This window comes from Chaetodon auriga, chromosome 3 (assembly GCF_051107435.1).
Source record: "Chaetodon auriga isolate fChaAug3 chromosome 3, fChaAug3.hap1, whole genome shotgun sequence".
Lineage (NCBI taxonomy): Eukaryota > Metazoa > Chordata > Actinopteri > Chaetodontiformes > Chaetodontidae > Chaetodon > Chaetodon auriga.
Genome location: NC_135076.1, coordinates 11,974,217 through 11,990,593, shown reverse-complemented (window position 1 = coordinate 11,990,593; position 16,377 = coordinate 11,974,217). Strand labels below are relative to the sequence as shown.

Genomic DNA, 16,377 nt, shown 5'->3' with positions numbered 1-16,377 from the left:
CTGTTCAGTTTCATTTGTTTTTATTAGCATTACATTTAAATGATTCTATGTTGCCATCGAAAATAGGGGAAATTAGGCTCGTTGATGAAGAGGAGCAAAGTAATGGCAGTTATAATTGAAAATATATTTTAAATGTAATTCAAAATATAATATAAAATACAATTATATTTTCCCTGTTATTATAATTTCTAACCTCCAGATCACTGACACAACACACACTGTATCTTGATAATCTTTAATTACAAAAACTAAGACAGGAAAACAATAAATAAAACTAACAGTAAAAAAGGAAAAGAATTAAGTACAAAATTATCAACAGTAAAATATAAAAAAAAAACAAAAAAAACAAAAACAAAAACAGTTACATAGAGAGAATATTAACATAAAAATTACTGGTAACTTGACACCAGTAGTTCCCATCTTTTCAACATGACTTTTGTAAAACAAAGAAATCGACCACAGGTGTGTCTCTATTAACGGTGGAAAAATGTCACATCTCTTTGTTTAGAGAAATGGGTGTACCATAACGCAAATTAATGCTGCACACAGTCCAAAATGTATCACACAATTAACTTCAGACAGTTTTGAATGAAAAATTAGCTTTTTTAAACATATGAACAAAATATTAAAATATATTTGAGCTTACTTCAAGACTTCAGCACACCAACTCAGACCCCAAAGATAATGCAGCAGATTATGCATTGAAATAAATGCAGTCAGTCTGTTGCTATATATTTCTGTTTGTACATAAGGTCAGTGCTATATGAACTTCCTACTTGCATGAACAAAAACAATACATAATAAGTGTCTTTACAAGTGTCATTTGGCTCTAGTGATGTCAGGTGATTAGAAATGACCTTATTAGTCCCATCTAAACACCAGATGTGTACAGATGAAGCCATGCAAGGAGTCTCACTTTTCACATACATGTGCAGTACTGTGGCACTAATGCCAAGAGGAATCATTTGGAAAATGCTGCATAAAGAAATAGAAAAAACATGGTTTAAGGATATGCATTTCCCTGACAAGACTAAATGTAAGTACGTGGTGCCTTTTAAACCAGCACCATGTACAGGTACAGTTATTTTTTCTTATAATTTCTACAAAACAATATTGACTTAAGCCACAACCGTTGGATCAGATGACAGATGAATGAATGATTAATGATTTTTTCCATTAGAGCGAGCTTACACCCTTCTCGATGTTTGAATAAGTGATTAAAGTGAAAGAGAAGCAACACAGTCAGAGCAGGAAATTCCATTCACATGAGACAGCGATCTACTTTACACAGAGGAACTATCTTTATTTTACAGCTTTGGTCATGTTTTCTGCACTTGAACAGCAAAGAAACCATGTTGCACTGTGGAAGACCGTAGAGGACCGTCGAGTTGGATGTTGGTAAAGATGACCATGGTGCAGCAAACGGTGACAGCTGTGGGATCTGGGCCTGGAGGAGATGATTGGTGAGATTAAGTGAATAAAAGCTGAAATTCTATTATAGAAACACATTCTCGAAACATGACACGAAATGGATGCCATTTTATCATGCAAAGGGATAAAAGTGAGACTATTCATTTCTAATAGAGCTACACAAAAATGCAGTGTGCTACTGAGAAGGCACTATTACCTGTCAAAGCGTGCCATTGATAGCTGGAGTATGTATGGTCTTGGAGACTGTGGCGCCTTTGCTGCCCCCTGCTGTTAGCACCTGGAGCTGCAGCTGGTAAACGCTGTGAGCCTGAAGACCATGAAGGGACACTGACCGTTGGGACTGTGGAGGGTGAAGCAGGGTAAGTTCATAGACGCACACACAGACACTACCTACACAAACATTCTAACTGAGTAAGATCAGAATTAATCTGATGAAATGTTAAAGGAAACATATTGTCAAATCTGTCTTCCCAAGGCGATCTGTGGCAATGTAAATTTTAAAAAAGCCAAATAATATTGGAAAACAGCTGGACACTGCAGTTTTAAGCAAACATTACTCAAACAGGAGTACACTGTGCATTTGTTAGAGACTACTTTCGCAGACAGACTTGGTGCTGTAGCGTTTCCAGCAGCAGGATGGTGTAGGTGGGAGGGACAGTGACTCAAAGTAAACTACAGTGCCCATGTTCATGGCTCACTGATGTGCTTTTGAACTCTTTTGGCTACACAGAAAACCCTAGTTAGGACCAATTCATTGCTGGTTTTTACATTTCATGGGATTTGTTGACAATAACAGAAACACCAGTCTTACAGTATCAGCTACTCTACATTGGTAAATGTAACACTATGTGGCTTTTTTTTTTTTTACTGCTGTTATGAAAATAATCTTTTATTTTTTAAGCTTTTTTTTATTCTTTGCATGTTGAATGTTGACACTGCCTCTCCAATATACAAACTAAAAGGAAAGAAAAGGGAACTTGACAAAGAAAATACTTAATGGCTCATTCTCCCAACTGAAAACACACACACACACACACACACACACACACACACACGCACACACACAGACTCTCATATTCCTGAGCTATTTTCTTCCTGCTGCTAGAACAACACAGTGCTGTCACTGTGCGCCTCTCTGCACGTCTCACCGGTGCAATTGTCTGCGTCTGGGAGATAACTGTGTCCTCCAGTCCTTCTGTTGCCATGGTAACCCCTGACTGCAGCGTCCAGGTGAACTGGAACCCCTCCACAGCTGCCGGGTCCAGTGCATGCTGGGACATCCTCCAGCGAAGTGTGGTGAGCAGGGTGCCGTTGACTTGTTGAAAGTCTGCTGTCAGTCGTTCTGGGCGCAGTACCACCTTTCTGCCTGACAGGAGGCGCTCTGACACAAACAAAGGGCACAGCAATTCCTTCACTCATGACTCACCTCACAAGGTTTGATGTGACGAAGATTTCTAGGCGAAATGGTCCTCAGTTAATTAGAGTTTGTGTGTCTTTGTGTGTGTGTGTGTGTGTGTGTGTGTGTGTGTCTTTAGTTACTCTTACCCTCAGTGCTGCAGGGCAAAGCTTTGCCTCCTCTGACCCTGATTGAGGAGCAAGTCGGGGTCGTAACCCAGGCAACAGCCTCCGACCCCAGGTCTGCCTTCATTGCCACGGCAACCTGGTACTTACAGGCAAATAGCAGGCCTGTGATGGTGTGATGGGTGCCCTGGAGAGAGAAAATGAAGTCAAGTTAGGGATAAAAAGGGTGTTTAAGGGGATATTACAGTGTGAACTGTACACAGCTGGTGGTTAAAACTGACGTATTACAAGGTTCCTTAAAATATACATGTTACCTCTGCTTTTTGTTTGGGAACCTGTCTCACATGAGCAGCTCGTTAGCTCCATGTTAAAATAAACACCGCCGTTCGAAGCAGCATTTGGCAGCTTTGCAGGTTGGCTGCTTCACATGGCGAGAAATGGCATGACTGTTTAAGAACGGCTGAACTTCAGTGAACTTCAGTGAATAGAAATCATGCTGTGTGACCTCAGAAAATTGCACACAGCGCTTTGATATTTATCAACCCGCTGGGTCTGTGATCATTTTGGACGAGAGGTTACCCCTGGGTGAAGAGCTCACATTGGCGAGTCCAGCTTTCTGGTGCGGTGGGCAGATATCAAGTGCACAGCATAAACTCATTAGCAGCCGTTCTTTTAAAATGCTCCCCGCTCTGCCGCAGTTTCAGTTTGTGAATTGGGTTTAAAATAGCTGCATTTTAAAGAAGTGGTTTTGAATGTGTATTTAAAGTAGATTTTGTTTTGCCTGGTTTAATTTTGATGATACATGTTACGGTTAATGCTCATTGCTGAGATGATTCTGCAAATCACTCTCTCATGGATCAGTCAAACATCCTGTATTTCTGTCCCTGTGACACACGCAGAGGCTCAGAACTACTTCAGCCGGGGTTCTGACAGAGTTACAGTAAAAGTGATGTTAGGCAGAGACAGATGATGGCAGAGAGACAAAGTTAGACACAGACAGAGGATGAGAGCATTCCAGACTGAGCTGAGTTACGGTGATGAAATCTGACCTCTGATACACACGTACACATAAAAAGACACAACAACAATGCCAACATGAAAACTAAATATAAATGCACAATTTCACAGACACAGAGACACCGAGCCACGCCGGAGTAGTTATACCTGCACAGTTGCTGTTCTCTCTGCGCCAGTAACATTAGTGCTGCAGGTATGTGGACGCCACCGCAAAATGTATGGACCAGGGTGTCTCTGTCTGCCTGTAAAGCAAACAAAAAGAGAGTAGCAGACACATGAGGTAAGTCAGTGTGTTCATCTGTGTCATCAGGAATTACACTTTTCTCTACGTTCCTCTGCTTCGCCTCCTCCCCTTTATGTCAACTGCATGTTTTCTCTTGTTAGATCATTAGAGTTATCTGAAGCTGGTGAACCTCTTATGGTGTCTTCTCTCAGGTCTGACAGCATCAGAATCAGGAATGGAGGGAATGTGTCGTTCACCTTATTTCTCAGTGTGATTTACAGCCTGAACTCTAACTAAACAAGTAAAAAACACAAAAAATGTGCTTAATGTGCTTAATGCACATGAAGTACAAATATATACATCTTCATCTGCAGTTTACACTTGGATTATTGTCTATGTGGTGTCAAAGGTTTGGGGGCTTACAGCTTCACAAAACCAAAATCTGTTTTTAAAAGAGTTTATTCTTTTATTGTTTCTTCATTCTTTATTGATGACCAATACTCATATTTGTTGGAATAGAGGTTTGGTCTATTTCTGATTAATCTTCTTTTCAGCAAAATCTAAATTACCATTCAATGCCAGGGCCGCTGAAAAGTCTGGATTCTGATCTGTATATTTTTCTTACCAGGCAGTTTTACGTTGGAGCATTTCACTGGTCTTTGTCCTTAATTATCTTAATAACATATTCTACCTTCTTACTGAGATTTCATGACTGGTTCAGAGTTTTACTTGTTTTAACAATCTCGGCAAGTGAAATCTTCCTGTTCTGTTGGCAAATGTTTTTTTTATTATTACAGTAACACTTCCTCCGTGTTATTATTTTTTTTTGCTTGTTTTTGCAGCACACAGCTACAACACAGGTGTTTGGTCGCAGTTCTAAATCAAGGCGCCAGGATTAAACTGTGGACAGTGAGCCTCAGCTAAAGAGCTTAGAGCTCGGGTTATTTGTGGGTAATAGGATAAACAGCTCCTCAGTGACAACCACACAAATTGAATTAGAAATGTGTCTGATGTTTGCGTGAATCTGGTCCAAATAACCGAATAAACATCGCAAATGCATACATGTATACATACACGCGTATATACAGTGAGTCTGTGACGGACGGAGGGGAGAGAGACAGAGTTTTAATAATATTCGCTAGCAGCATCGCTGATCTCTGCTCTTGAGACCAACAGTAATCAGCAACACTTCTGTCTCTTCTGGTTTCAAAGCTGGTCAGGATTTAAAGACTGACACAGTGCTCAGAGAATCGCTCCAAGTCCAACGTAAATTGTGCGTCTCTCTCTTTCTTCTTTTCTTTTCCTTGTGGGGAAATAGTTGAGTTGCCCGGAGCTTAACTCACCGTGTTTAGGCCACTTCCAGAACACCTTGACCTGCAGCTGGTCATCGTGGTAATGAGGGGCGGCGACCTCCAGGCGCAGGTTGCCAGGGGTGACAGGGTTAAGGGGGGATTCAGGGTGAGGTAGAGAGGAGGAGTGGGGGAGGTCAGAGGAAGCAGGTGAGGAGGGTGAGAGGGAAGGAGAGGAGGGAAGTGACGATGAAGATGAAGAAGAGGGGAGCTCATTGGAGAAGTCTTCGCCTTTGGTGGAGGGGAGGAGAAAAAACAATGTTACCATTTCTTCCACGTCGTTGGATTGAAAACAAACAGGGCAGTAATCTTGTTTCTTGTAAATGTTCAAAATTACGTTAACGCGTAATACTCTGCATGCAGGAGTGACATTCATTGTGTTTTCATGTATACGAACGGTAGCTATTCTGAATGTCTGTAACTGGCAACATCACAAAAGCACACGTTATGAATGACTGGATGTAATGAAACCTGTTGTACAGCGCGTGGGATTTATAAGTGTATTATTGTGCCAGGAACATCGTAAACTGGGGACGAGAGTGCAGCTGGTAGCTAGCTTTCCCGTTAATTCATTTACTCAGAAACACTAATTGGCTCTATCTTGGCTAACTGACCCTCATTAGCATTGACAGAAACCAACCAAATACATGGGCTGTATGAAATATTAATCCTGCTGAATTCTAAATGGCAATATGTTCCATATTAAATTGTTAGTATGTGGTTTGATGATTGAGCTGCAGCTGGCTATAATCTTGTGCTGGTCTGACCAACAGGTCACCTATAAATACCTCTGTTGCCTGGATGACCATTAACATCGCCACGCTCCACTGTATGTGTGTGTGTTTTAACAGTGCAGCTGTATGGAGACTAAATATGCTGACAGTCAGCAAACGCTGCAGCTCTGAACTAACTAACTCATACTGCATGACTCTGTTAACAAATGAGTGCCGTGGACTGTACATACAGTATTTAGTAATGGCACAAGAAGTTAATGAAATGCTCAAAGATGTGTGTTTGAGTGAGCTTGTAGTTGGGTTTGGGTTTCAAGGGGAATCACAGCAACACAAACAGGACAGCAGCAGTTTACACTACTTGTGCAATAAACCTCGATCTACTGAGCAGCTCTAGGCTTTATTTCTAGCCCCTTACTGTTAATTACTACAAAACAAAATATACAAAACATACTATGCAATATTAAGCTGCATATTTTTCACCAAAAGTAATTACTCCTTCAACACACAGTACGGAATTTCTGCCGCTTTGGGTTTCTCAATCAAAACAATGAAAACAGTAGCAAAAATCTATCTGACGACTCAGGCAGAAATGCTCACAGACGAGGTAATGTATTGAAGTTTTATTCAGGTAATGTTTAGCCACGTTCTCCAGCTTCCTTCCTCATTATCTGGCGTATCATGTGGTGTTTCCCCGGAAGTTATAGCAACTACAAGTGGTGAAGGGGAAATGACGCCATTGACAGCACACTGCTATCCTGATTAAAATGACAGATTTCTCAGGGTTAGTGGGAACATTTGGGATAATGTAAGCTCAACATATGTTGTGACAAAGCGGTGCTCTTTATAACCACTCTTAGGCACATTAATAGCTAATAGTTAGTTAGAGATTAAATTATTACAAAGCAACAGTCCTTTAATTCTACTGAAAATATGAGGAGAAAGGTGTGTTACTGTCACCAGTGTATGATGACATACAGTGAATATAAGCCATACCACACAGTCTGTTTACCTGTATGAGTTAATGTGGTGAAGACAATTTGGGCTCTGGGACTCTTCAGCCTCTTCTGACCCCAGTAGGCCACCGTCTGGACAGACAGGAAGTAGGACGTAGCAGGCAGCAGACCCTGGAGCCACAGCTCACACTGCGTCTATAACGCAGTAAAGAATGGGAACAAGGCAAGAGAGGTTTGTCAGTGTGTTTGAGCGCTGGTGCTGAGTCTTTCTCAGTCTGTACACATTCACGTCCACTTGCTGGAATTTGACTTATAGAAACAGTACTAAATCAAAACCAAATAAAAAAACTTGAGTGAAATAAAAGTCTTTGAATTCAATCAACAAATGAGGATCAACACTACGGCCAGCACAGTTACTGCCACCATCTTCATCGTCCTCATTGTCATCATCCTGAGTGCTGTGCGTGCTCTGCTCTGTGACTGACAGTCTAGACCTGTTCCGCATTAGCCCCCGTTTGACTGACAGCTCATTAACAGGCTCTTAGTCCATCAGGTCTGTCTGTCTGTGTGGATTTGAGCTAGTCACAACAAAGAGATGCTCGGATGATAACAAGTCTGTGTGGGTGTGTGTATGTGTGTGTGTGTGGTTCTGTATGTATGTGCGCACACTTGAGACAGAATGAGACAAAAGCAAGTTAAAAGCAGTTTCTTGGTGACCTATAGACTAAATGGGGTTGAAGCATTTCCATTACGCTCAAGATAGACAAAACATATGGCCTGTACAGCTGTACGTGTGTGTGTGTGTGTGTGTGTGTGTGTGTGTGTGTGTGTGTGTGTGTGTATTTGTGAAACACAGACAGCGAGCGAAACCTGGGTTTCTATTTTGGTGCACAATGTCACTGGACATTATATGAAAGAAGCTGATGTATATTTAAAAGCACCAATTCAGCCGAGGCTTTTCCATGTTTGAATACTTCTTCGTATTCCCCCGTTTTTAATGCTAAATCCCTCCAGTCCCACATACATTCCTGATTGACAGGATATATGTTTTATACACATCTAGAGAATGTATTACGATGTGCTAATGGAGAGCAATAAAATATCAATGCGTTCCATGATAAGAAAACTATTTTACACAAATATTATTCTGGTTCCTATTTACCTGTTGGGATGCTGCTGTCTGTGTGTGCGTCTGGATGCAGCTGCAAGTAGGAAACACTAGTTAGGGGGCCTCATTTAAATTCCAGGCCTCCCAACCAAGCAGAACAGAGGACCAGACTACAGATAAATGGCTCCACCAGACTCAGTCTGGGATCGCCATCACCACTTAGGATAGCGAGGTCCATATGAGTGTGCTTGCACTGAAACCTTGCTGTTTATGTTTTTAATTATTTTGTCTCTTTTCTTGAAGTGAACGCTCACATTAGACCTGAACATTTAAGTGGATCTAAAGCTGAAGGATCCAGCCCAAAGAGTACGTTTTCCTAATTTGGAGAAAAAATGTTCAGTCACGACACAGGCAATCATGACTGTTGCGTCAAAGCTGTAATATCTGCATTGTTTACTGTGATTATGAGTATTTTGGTGCTGCAGACTGGACTTAGCTGCATTGTGAACATATTACATCATCATCACACCTATAATCATAACAGTAAAATCCACCCTCTTGACTGTTATTGTTGCATTAAATATAATACAGCAAGAAACCGACTGTATTTCTTCAGAAGTTCCTCTTTGAAATGGGTAACAATGAGACGGCAACATTTCACTTCATAAAAGAACTTCACATCCCATAATTCTCTTGGTTGAATGCTTGCGATCACATTTACATGTTGTGCAGCTACAGTAATGATCAATAACTCTACCTTTGCACAGTTCCTGTGCTTCACTTCTCTGACAGCTGATACACTCTCTCACTAATGCCCTCATGCTGTAGTGACTGGTATGTTGTCGGTACATTCTCAGATGCTTTGACTCGAGTTAAACATGTTATCCAAATGCAGGAAAGCCACTTCTCTCTGTTGTCAGTCAATCTACATGGCTAAGCTGTCGTGTTATTTCACCGCTGGAAAGGCTGCATGTTGTCATAGCACTCTAACAAAGTTATGTCCCATGAAGGTAATGGTATGTTGGTCTGAGGAACATATGCACAAAATGTCTGCAAAAGTAATGGGAAAGCGTGCCAGACAGTGATTCCAGGATGACTATGTCAACTCCAGACCTAAAGTGGGGTACATGTAAAATTCATTCCGGGAAACATGTCAGCATATAACATGAAATCCCATTTAGAAAACTTTAATTACCTTTATAAGTTTTCAAGTTTTAAATATGCAAGTTTAACAATCATGCAAAAAAGCAGAGCATGTTTTATCATCAATTCATTTTTGGTCAATAGATGAATCCACATCCTTAATTTAGACATCTATTGTAGCTCCACCATGTCTCCATATAATCCTCTAATCACTGGCCACAGGTGGTTCAACAGGGCCTGTAATCATTTAATATCTAATATTGAATGAATATAAAGGAGAATTAAATGCAAGTACCATCTGTTGTATTGTTGTGTGTTGTTTCCTCTTCACTTTTGCAATGCCTCACACACACACACACACACACACACACACACACACACACTACACAGAAGTTGCTATGTTCATATCAAGTGAGTTATTCCAGCGTGCACCACCACTTGCATACGGTAGCTGTTTACAGAACCTGTTCTGTTTGAACACTTCAGAGGGCTGTAAAATCACTGCAGTAATCACAACCAGGATACAACAAGGAATGTATGGGCATGCGTGTGTGTGTGTGTGTGGTGCATAGGTTTACAGACCCAGTAAAATCTCTCAGGTGCAGCAATAGATCTGGTGTGGTGTGTGTGTGTGTGTGTGTGTGTGTGTGTATGTGTGTATGTGTGTGTGTCTGTGTGTCTGTGTGTCTGTGTGTCTGTGTGTGCACTTTAAATTCAGTCTTTGTAAGTCCTGATTTGATTTCAAACCTACAAACTGAGGCGTTTGCTTCCAAAGTGGAGAAGTTCGGCCTTGTGCACACTTCAAACGGCTGTTTTAGGACTAACGCTTGGTTTCAGGGTTTAAAGAAACAGTTCAACATTTTGCTCAATATTATTCGCTTATTAACTTTCTTGCCAAGAATTAGATGAGAGGATCTCTTTTCTTGGCCTCACGTCTTGTTGTCACAGTGAGGTTGCCAGGAAATCAGTGGAGACTCCACAAAGTCACTGCTCCTGGCCAAGAAATAGCCCTGCACATAACCCCCCGTGAAACCATAACATGTCATTTTCACTTCAAGTCATTTGAGTTACAAATGAGATACACCTTGTTAATGAGTAAGCTTTAGAGGTGCTGGTGCACAGACTTCTTTACCTTTGGACACTTTCCAGCTGCCTCTAGTCTTGAAGATACTGTAAGCTAACCGTCTCCTGGCTGTAGCTTAATACAGATCAGGCAGGCATGAGAGTGGTGTCAATCTTCATATCAGCAAGAAAATGAATCAGCATATTTCCCAGAACATTGAACTGTTCTAAAATCTGGTTTGCAGATGGGGAAAACGGGTTTACGGTTCCTCCGAAGTAGAAATATGTGAGTGTGTAAGCCTTTAGGCAATGTGTGCATACACTGCACAGAAAGGGCAATATAATAAAAATGAGATTATAAGAACATTGTAGCCATAAAAGAAATGAAAGTAAAAAAACACCAGTCACTTTTCAGAAACAGCCTCATAAAATGACCCATCATTTTGTACAGTGTGTTGAAGACAGTGTTTGGTCGATTGTGCACGTCCATAGTTAATCACAATATTCTCTCATGTTGTGAAATTCAGTTTAAAAATGTTTCTTACCCCCTGAGTCACTCTGCTGTTGCTCTCCCTCCGACCCTGCTCTGGTGTACGTGTGTGTGTAGGATGTGTGTGCATGTTACTGTGCACTGTATGTGCGTGTGCATGCAGCGTGTGCGTGTGCTTGTGTGCCGTGTGTGAATTTCGAGACATCCAGGTGACTCTGTAGTTGTGGACCGGCAGGTCTCCCTCTCTGGGGGGTTCCCAGCTTAATAAGACCGCCACTGTGACCCCACTTCCCCTCGACCTAAGCAGAGACAGCAACAAGTCAAACAACATCACAATGTGGATGTAAACCAATTTATGATAATAAAGCAGAAAGAAAGGTACTTCCTTATAAGTCAAGACCAGCTATACATGTTTTTGCAGTGGAAGTAAAACAGATGCAATACATGTTTGCTTGTCGCCTTCTTCCAGTGTTGGGTTTCCTATCTGTCATTTATTCTATGTATGTGCAGTATAGTTACAATTTAAGCCCTCACCTCTGTTATTAAATGTTCTATCGGAATATTGCTGCTCATCCAAGTCGTGGTCTGAACTTTATGTGACCTTGTTTAGCAATACAGCACACAAATAGAAAAGACGCTGCAATGTATGATTGAATGAGGACAAACTGTAATTTCGTCAGACAGGTAATGACTATCCACTGGACCACATTTTATGACAGATTGCCACATCGGCAGCATGCAGTCCTGAGAGGACTCATAGCAAAGTAACCCAGCAAGGAAAATAGCCAAGAAAATCATCTTTTTAATCATCTTTCATCTACCTTTCTGTGAACTGGTTCCCTGGTTGTGAACCCATCCAGTCCAGAGTCTCGTTGATCACTCTAACATTTATTGGAGGTTCTGGTGTTGAGGGGTCTGCGGAAAGAGACGGTCACAGAAAAACACTGTCAAGACAGAAATGGCAGAAATGATCATTTTTCAGTCCTGAGTAGTGCCTGTATGTCTTCCTCTCAGACAACAACCTCCACCATTGCATTGTCCCACAAGCAAGGAAGCATTAAAACTATACAAAGATTTAGTGAAAACTAATTGGGGTTAAGAATGTGACTCCCACAAAGCAGAGGCGTTCACTAGCTGCACTGAATTATCTAATAACTCGATTTTAATGTGCTGCAGCAGAGAAAATATAGAAGCCATTCCAGGGGGGGAAGGCTAATTCCCCCTTGGTCTCATTCAAGTCTACAAAACCAATTAGATTTACAGCATCAAAAGGTGAGCGACACTGGAGAAGCTTGAAGCCTCCATTTTCAGTAGCTACCACAGCACAGACCAAAGGCGACCACCACAAAGTCACTGTTTGCCTCCAAGATTGAATCCCGGGGTCACTTTTCTTTCAACACTGCCCCTGTATCCCATTAGAACCTCAAACCCCAATGCTGTATTTGATTAAAACTACAAAATGCATCTGATTAGAACTACATCCCCCATGGCAGGCCTCCCACAGGCCTCGGGCTGTGCTTGGCAGAGATCAAAGTTGGGGCAGCATGTTAGAGCTGAAAGATCTGGCTTGTTTGTGTGTGCATGAGTGGCTTTTCTTTGGAATAAGCACGATGTCTCTTAGTGCCAGCAGTAATTGTCAGATCAGAACCAAAACGGACGTTCTTCTCTGAGGCCTTTTCACTTTGTGCATCTCCCTCACTCAGCTGATTTCAGTCCATTGTTTGAGGAGACCAAGACACCACAATGAGTTTTCTGATCAGACATTCTGATTCAGACATTCCCTTATAATATAATCACTGCTGGCAGGTCCTGCTCGACCCTAACATCTGAATGAACAGGAAAGGGGATTTTCAAATTAAAATTCTCTCTCTGGTTAGCATCAGGTCACAGTGGAGGAACGTCAACCATCCGACATCTGCCAGCTTCCTGATTTGTGACCCCTGACCTTGAGCCCCTGACTAATCACACCAGTGAACTGGAAACACAAGCCTCAGACTCTGATCAGATGGTATTTAGAATGTTTAAGTGTGTCTTTAACCTTTAACCTTGGCCCTCAGAATACACACACATACAAAACGGGCACAGACACACACACATGTACACACACATATACCCTTAAAGGAATAACTCAACATCTCAACATCTTGGGAGTTTATTTGCTTTCTTGTAGAGAGTGAGAGGAGATGATCGATACCACTGTCGTAGCAGAGCACTGGTTGTTCACTGGTTGTTTGCTTGGTAGCTAGCAGCCACTTAGCTTAGCCTAGACTGGCTCTGTCTGAAAGCAAAAAAAATCCAGCGAGCAGCACCTCTAAAGCTCCAGTCCATACAAAACCAAGCAACCAGTGGAGAATTCATTAAAAAAAAAAAAAAAAACCTATAAAAAGCCTAATCAATCCTCCATAAAAACATAAATTCTAGCGTTCACACTTTGTTTCCTTATGCTAAGATAAGCTAACTGGCTGCTGGCTATAGGCTCAAGATGTTTCATAGTTGTCGTGGTTTGTACACACTGTCACTGGGTTGAAACTGATTTCCTTTTCCGAATATCCTCTGTTTTCTTTACACTGTGGCTTGTTAAACATGACACTGTTTAGAAATGGACCCATACGCTATACTCTTACGTCTAATAAAACAGCACCTCTTCACATTCACTTACACATGAGAAGCATTATTCCAGCTTTGTATATAACAGACAGACAGGAGAGTAGTATCAATTTTCTCATCTAACTCTCAGCAAGAATAAGAATATTTCCTAAATGTCCAAATATTCCTCGAACACGTTGTATGTTCTCTAAACTCTACTGGAGACATGAGGAATTGTACTACTTGGTGTTTTGTTGAAGGCGATGGAAAATGCAATCGCAGACACCTCTTCATAATCTCCCATAAGTGCTCAATTGATAAAGAACCTTTTTCCAAAGTTCGGTCCAACCTGAAGTCATTATTCACATACAAATATGCTGTAGCCAATCCTGGCAGGGGACTCATATCACTAGCCAATCCTGGCGCAACACCAATATGACCTAAGTCTGCTAAGCATTAGAGTGAGGACCTCCTACAGTGTGTGTGTGTGTGTGTGTGTGTGTGTGTGTGTGTGTGTGTGTGTGTGTGTGTGTGTGTGTGTGCCTGTCTTACTCTCCCTCTGTCTCACTGACCCACTCCAGGGATTTCACTCTGGCACTAAACCACCTGAATGAGTACGCGTACGGTACACGTATGAGAGAATATGTGCACGTGTAGTTGTGTGTATTTTCTGCTTCCTGTCTGTGTTTTATGGACTGCCTGATAGTTTTCCTGCTGTGCGTACCTTATCCATCAACTGTGAGTGAAAGAGAGAGAAAGAACAGGGAAGGACAGGAAGGGAAATGTTCCTGGGTTTCTGGCTTTTCCTCAGAGTGGTGTAACATCTCTCATAAAATGACACAAAGGAACACAAGAATCTGTGTTTTGCTCAGTGTCTCGTGACAGAATATCAGGATTCACAGGTACATTATGGAAACACGCAGGATGAATCGTCGCTCTCCGTGGGACCATCATAACAGCCCTCTAAAGAAAATGAGAGCATGCGTTCAGACCGAACGTTGTGTTTGCGTTACCTTTACTGGAGATGTAGTGTTTGCTGGGCGTGGTGAAGCCTCTGCTGCCGTGGCTGTTTATGGCTGCCACTCTGAACTGGTACCAGCGCTGAGGTCTCAAATCTGACAGAACCACATCTTCAGAAAGGGTCTAAAGATTCAAACACATCACATGTAACAATGACTACATGCACAACAGAACTACTTACTTAACCCTAATCCCAGACAGCCAGTGGTTAACCTCCTCACCTTACTACAGGTGTACTCTAGGACACTGTGACATCACTCTTACATGTGGTTACAGGTGAAACAGCTTCATGTTCCATTTTGCTAAACAAGTATTATATGAAGATTACATGAAGTCCCAATATTTACAGGAATAGTTTGACATTTTGGGAAATACACTTACTCGCTTTCTTACTGAGAGTTAAAAGAAGATGCGACTACTCTCATGTCTGACTGTCATGGCTACAGCAATCAGTTGAGTAGCTTAGCATAATGACTAAAAACAGGGGAAACAGCTAGCATGTCTCTGTCCAACTGTAACAGAAATCTGCTTACCAGCACCTCTAAAGCTCACTAATTAAGAAGTTATATCTCAGGCTGGACTATTTCTTGGAAGTGACTGTGTTTAGCCCAGAAAGAGTGCAGCACATAAGCCTCCATAAAACAACGTGTTGTTTTTAGTACAGATTAAACACACAAGATGTAACATGTTGATTGGAGCTTTACAGGTGGTGGTAGGCAGATTCTCTTATTTTCGGAACGAGACCGGCTAGCTGTTTCCCTCTGTTTCCAGTCTTTGTGCTAAGCTAAGCTAACATGCTGATGACGGCAGCTTCATATTTAACATACATGTATGAGAGTGTTATCAATCTCATTCATCTCAGCAAGAAAGAAAATATGCACATTTCCCCAAAAGTCGAGCTATTCATTAAACATGATTCCAGGTCCCACAAATGTAATACTGATTCAACACTAAATTCACTGTTATTATGATTGTCTTCATTGTAAATAGGAAGAGTTCACGTCAATCCAAGCCCAAATGTTCTGTCATCTCTCACATATCCATACTATCTTCTTTCAAAAACATGACATAACGCTCTGCATACTTTCAGGCATATAAGTTTCAGGAGTTAATGAGCTGGAAAGTCAGATGAACACAGTCAGATTGGAATTCCATCTGATAATAGTGAAATTAAATGATTCGCCAAAATTATGGTTAAAATTGCTAAGGATTCACATGTTTTGTCTCCCTGACAGTGAAAATGTAATCACTGCTTAAAATCTACTCATCCACACACACACACACACACACACACACACATACACACACACACACCCACACACACACACACACACACACACACACACACACACACACACTAGCTGCCATCTATTTAAGTCTATAATGAGCATTCAGTCATTCAGAGTCAGCCGGTGGAACGACTGTGGCTGCCTGTGGTTCCTTTTTAAGCTCTGCTTATTTACCTAACCTCACACAGGCACACACACATGGATGTACAGTGCACACACACACACACACACACACTCACTCAAACACACACACACAGACGTACGGTTTACCCTGGCAGAATGGGAGACTGGCTGGGGTGGAGAGGTTTAGACAGCAAGGCAGCAGACAGATGAGGTGGAAACAGAGTCTAACATCCATCTCCATAGCTGAGAAGTTTCATCATTCGAGGCAAATTGAGAGTTATGAGGTAAAGATATGTTACAAACTTTGTGGCGTTGTTCCACTGTTAAA

At 41.6% G+C, this 16,377-nt stretch overlaps 1 protein-coding gene across 5 annotated transcripts in view; it reads right to left on the bottom strand.

The window, feature by feature from the left end:
• Positions 1–220: 220 nt before the first annotated feature.
• Positions 221–16,377, bottom strand: part of anos1b (anosmin 1b) — a 41,688-nt gene continuing 25,531 nt past the window's right edge. For 3 of the 5 annotated variants that reach the window (XM_076761819.1, XM_076761835.1, XM_076721355.1), the window contains exons 6-15: positions 14,631–14,760; positions 11,853–11,946; positions 11,087–11,330; positions 7,285–7,423; positions 5,536–5,772; positions 4,117–4,211; positions 2,977–3,139; positions 2,580–2,812; positions 1,628–1,771; positions 221–1,447 (exon numbers count right to left, since the gene is read on the bottom strand). In XM_076761819.1, the coding sequence (XP_076617934.1) occupies positions 1,631–1,771; positions 2,580–2,812; positions 2,977–3,139; positions 4,117–4,211; positions 5,536–5,772; positions 7,285–7,423; positions 11,087–11,330; positions 11,853–11,946; positions 14,631–14,760 (1,476 nt within the window). In that variant the 3' untranslated portion in view covers positions 221–1,447; positions 1,628–1,630. The remainder of the gene's footprint in view (positions 1,448–1,627; positions 1,772–2,579; positions 2,813–2,976; positions 3,140–4,116; positions 4,212–5,535; positions 5,773–7,284; positions 7,424–11,086; positions 11,331–11,852; positions 11,947–14,630; positions 14,761–16,377) is intronic. The other 2 variants (XM_076721363.1, XM_076761827.1) reach the window with 2 other exon arrangements.